Source organism: Galendromus occidentalis, unplaced genomic scaffold (genome assembly GCF_000255335.2).
Source record: "Galendromus occidentalis unplaced genomic scaffold, Mocc_1.1 scf7180000077471, whole genome shotgun sequence".
NCBI classification, from domain to species: Eukaryota; Metazoa; Arthropoda; class Arachnida; order Mesostigmata; family Phytoseiidae; genus Galendromus; species Galendromus occidentalis.
The window spans coordinates 401,118-405,617 of record NW_003805459.1 but is presented as its reverse complement, the minus strand read 5'-3'; the positions used below and the strand labels follow the sequence as shown (position 1 = coordinate 405,617).

The window sequence follows — 4,500 nt, the reverse complement described above, 5'->3', positions numbered from 1 at the left end:
ATGGAACGTTGGCGCGCGCATGTTGCCAATGCCGTCGAAATGTTCACTCTCGATCTCCGGACTCTTTTGGAACCAAGGGGGTTCATTCGCGTCCTACAAGTGGTAAGTCACGCCATTTCGTAATTCGATGCCTGTCGATTAGCGACAGCTCGCGAAGGTCTGAAATTATTGCTCCCGAGGCTCGGGAGACCGAATCGAATGGCGCCGAGCGAATCTAGCGAGCGGAGGGTGACGTCCGACCAGAACTAGTTGGGTCGGCGTTCTATATCGACTATCTCGCGCCGAGGAGAATACTTCGTCTGAACCATCTCGACGGCATCTTCCATCGATGGGTGATCCACTTGCTTCAAGAGGGAGCCAATTCTCTTATCGCTCGACTGACTGACTGACTGTCAGACGAACAGAGTGACCGACGTACAGACCGACAGTCGGTCTGTCGGGCGGACCGACGGGCAGACGCACAAACAGACATTGTGAGCGACGGACGTCTCGCCCACTTTCGCTCTGTCGTAGCGGATTCTCATAGTTGAGCGGCGAATCACAAGTCGCTGCTAGACTCACAGAATTTGTTCCGAATTCCCTCGCTAGTGCATCGGTGCGGCGTTCGTCGCTCGTCGGCGGAACTGACTGCATCACCGGCGGAAGGCCGAGACCGTCCGCTCCGTCGCCCGCCGGAAACTTTATCTTTGACGTGGGCGCGTCGAAATGCAGTACCAACAGAGATTTTTGAGTCCGCACAGGGCTGAACGGATTGAGAGGAAAGAGTGGATAGATCTCGGAGCGAACGAAGTACCCGGGAATTCGGGCGGATATCCCGGCCTACGCGAAAAAGTTCCGCCGACGGGCGGGATAGGAGGGGGGGGTGGGTTGAAGGGAGCTATGTGGGAGCTCATAGCAGAGGTCGCTGTTCCCGAAGTTTTCCCTTTTCCAGGTTTTCGCCATCCTAGCGTTCTCTATCGCCTGTAGCTACAAGAGCTCTTCGGACGTCACCGTGAAATGCGGTGCCAACAGCAAAACGTGGACTGTCGAATCGACATACCCTTTCAGGTAGGGCTCAATATAGTTGAGATCGCAATGTTCTCGGAGGCCTCGATATATGTATGCATGTCCGAATCGAATAGGACCACTCATCTCCTCCCCGAGAGTATCCGAATACGAATTGAATTTGAATTTCATCTCTTCTCAGTCCAGAGTTGCTAGACTTCGATCCACCAGAAGGATGCTTGGATCCGAGGATGATCCGAGTCCCGTCAATGGCCTGCGGTGTTCAGGGCAAGGCCGAATTCTTCGTGACCGTCGGGGTCCTCAGTCTCTTCGTGTGCCTCGTCACCCTGCCAGTTTACCTGTGCAAAACTGAATATTATGAAAACAATACGTGGCTTCCCCTGCTGGTGAGTGAGATTTCTTTCAAGGGTTCCCACACCTCTCCGCAGTGTGAAATGTGTGGTCGAAACCAAAATCAAACAACAATCACCATCATCTTCGCGGCAAGCAGCAGAGCGGTATCGTTCTTGCAGCCACCGGCACCGTCGCCGCCTCTGGGAAGTCTGACCCATGATTGATTTACATTAGAGTAGAACTACCGCCTACGCTGACACGGCAATCACTTCCTCGGACGCAACGCTTTTTGAACGGTGTAGTCTCTATATAGATCTGGCCTTCAGAAAAAAAAAATTGGACGAACGAACATATCAGGCTCAAGAATCCGATTTGCACATGAGCTCTTAGTTATTAGTCCGGGAACAAAGTCGTCCGCGCTGTCGTGTACTTACTCATTCTTCTTGCGGCTCCTTATCAAATATTGATTTACTCCGACTCAAAGACGTATTCCAAAACGTGGCTGGGGTCTTCTTCCAGTCCTCATTCTTTTGATGGGCGCAATAAGTACACAGAATCAGTCAAACGTTCGTCAGGAAGTGAACGCCCATTCTCGAACCGTGTTTCGCTCCACTTTATGACGTCTGGGCGAAGGCTCTTCGCACCGTGAACGCAGCTCATCAGCGAAAGGATCGCTTCTCGCAACTTTTTGTGACATATCCGACATTTCGATGGTCGCACCCGTTCTCAACTCTCCGAGTATATCGCGCGGATTCAATGAAGTCAGACGACTCTCCCGATATCGAATAGTGACGACGATCGGGTGGCTCTCCTCGTAAAAGTACAACGGATATTTACGACCCGTTTGATATCAATGAACAAACGTCTATCAATTCCGAACCGTCGTGTAGGACATTTATAGTTATATCTCGTCATAGATCGAATTGTGACGTTCGAGTTCTGCGATACGAGATAGCGAGCTCCCATCGACGAGTCAGCTCGAGGAGAATTCTCGAAAAAAAATTCTTTCGAGTATATGCGCTTCTGGATTCATCGAGCCAGAGCCGTTATAAACAGCGAAATATGAGTCGTCGAGCAGATGGGAGAAAGAATTCCGCGCGACTTAGTCAAGTGCTCAATATCGGACCCATTCGCCATCGACTGCGCTCTGTGAATTGCTCTCCATCCAGATGGTCGGCGGCACAAATGCCAACACCGGCGCACTGCTCTCGTCGTATGGGATTTCACTGTCAATCAGATTCGTCGCGTTTGTCTTAGGTGACCGAAGGCGGTTTTCCCTCCGCTGGCGGACCAGCTACGAGGGAAAATTCTGCATACGGATAGGCGGAATAAGATTGCGCGAGATACCGATTGCCCCTCTCGAGATCCCTGGCGCTTGCGTGATATATGTATCCGCTCGTGACATTATATCGAGTTGTCGACGGTCTCGGGAGTTTCTCAATCGTCCAAGCTCTACCTTAGGGATTCCAACGTACAGACATGGATTCTGGCCGGTGATCGAGGGTAGCTCAGATGCACCACCTGAACATCGACACTTGGTGTCGTAACAGCGGGAATCAACGATGCGTATTTGAGCTCTGATTTCAACCTCTGTAGCCATGAAATTGTGGTTGCATCATTCGTTGAACTATCAGGAAATGGGAATTATGGAATTAGAAAATGAATAATGAATCGTTTTCAGGATTTCGGCGTCACTGCGGTCATGACATCGCTGTGGTTCGTTTCGTCCTGTGTCTGGAGTGATGCGGTGAGCTCGATCAAGAGATATTCGGATCCGACGAGTCTCGCGAAGCTGATACCCGCTTGCACCGCGGGTGCGGACTGCGGACCGATTCATGAAGCCAAGTACACTTCGCTCAACATCGCTGCAGTGAGTATTTCCAGACGTATCTGAGCAAGGTTCGCAACGATCAGCTCCCCCGAGGACGTCGCCTAGCAGAATGCGAATAATGTCCCCTTCACTCGATAGAGCCTTGACCGCTCAGAGCATGTTCCGCGAATGCCGTATCGCCTCTTATGACGGGTCGCCCAGCATCTGATTCGATTACGAGCGATCAAGTCTTGCGAGTCCGATTGTGGAATTTCTGGAATCCTTTGACGTCGCCAGAATCATTGTTCAGCTCTCGGCCAACATCATGACTTGATCTCGTGGTATTCATGACTGGAATTGATGGAATTCCCTGGCAACCTTAAGATTATATGCCGACCTGCCCCGCGTTCTCGCGTGTTCCGCGTCTCGCTTTGCGCCACGCAGAATTCGAGATGCATTCGGATCCTTTTGGGTCATGTCCTGGGGCTCTGGGTTCCTTATGTTGCGACGCTTGATTTTCTCGTAATTATTTGATGAGCTTCTTGCAGATCCTAGGATTCACCAACATCATATTGTGGGCCGGTTCTTCATGGTTCGTCTATAAGGAAACCTCGCTGCACTCTCAGCCACCTCAAGAGACGCCGAACAGTCCGCAGCGACCCCGACCCGCGTCGAGCAATCCACCGTCGCAGCAAGCCCCACCGAAGCCACCAACACCAACGATGACGGCGCAGTATTAGCGATAAGAACGAGATCACGAGTTATCTCGGAACGCTGGAAGCCGTTCGCGTACTCTGCCATTTTTCGTCGATCACGTTTCGTTAATATCAGCTTCTGTTACCATGATGGGGACAGCCCTCTTCCCGCGGGCTGGAACAGGTAGAACTTTAGTCATTCCAAACTGCCCGAGGCGAATTATTAGAACGCCGACCGTCGAATCCTCGGTAGATGGAGGAATCCTGCCGCGCACAGAGACTCTGCGGGAAATAATAATGACAATAAAGTAATGCATGCGAGAGTGATAATTTAAGCAAACCGGATACCGTCCTCATGAATGCCGTCCCTGTCGATCAGGAATTGGAATTTTAAGAGCTTCCCCGAGGCAATGGCGAAGCCTGTGGGGGCGGAGAGCGTGGCCTCTCATTGCCGGTTTTGTGGCTTCCATGTATATGCGTCCAATGTCGCAGGCTCGAAAGCGTTTTGAGGATATTCAGAGTATTCATGAATGAACGTCATGCTTGTCGTTCCGGTAAGGCCTTTCGTGAAAGGATTCCAAGATACGTCGGACTCCATCACCGACTTGTGCTTCCGCCGACTGGGTCGGTTTGTCTCGAATCTTGGGTTCGAATCCT

General features: G+C 51.4%; 1 protein-coding gene across 1 annotated transcript; it reads left to right on the top strand.

The window, feature by feature from the left end:
* LOC100904424 (synaptophysin-like protein 1) lies at positions 1–4,162 on the top strand. The gene is made up of 5 exons (XM_003744638.2): positions 1–102; positions 932–1,047; positions 1,187–1,391; positions 3,020–3,208; positions 3,697–4,162. Exons 1-5 carry the CDS (start codon positions 1–3, stop codon positions 3,886–3,888), a joined length of 804 nt encoding a protein of 267 aa, XP_003744686.1. The 3' UTR covers positions 3,889–4,162.
* Positions 4,163–4,500: the final 338 nt, after the last annotated feature.

Coding starts and splice junctions, on each gene's coding strand:
- LOC100904424 (XM_003744638.2), top strand. CDS start 1: ATGGAACGTTGGCGCGCGCATGTTGCCAATGCCGTCGAAATGTTCACT. Junction 103..931: donor TCATTCGCGTCCTACAAGTG/GTAAGTCACGCC, acceptor TCCCTTTTCCAG/GTTTTCGCCATCCTAGCGTT. Junction 3,209..3,696: donor CTTCGCTCAACATCGCTGCA/GTGAGTATTTCC, acceptor AGCTTCTTGCAG/ATCCTAGGATTCACCAACAT.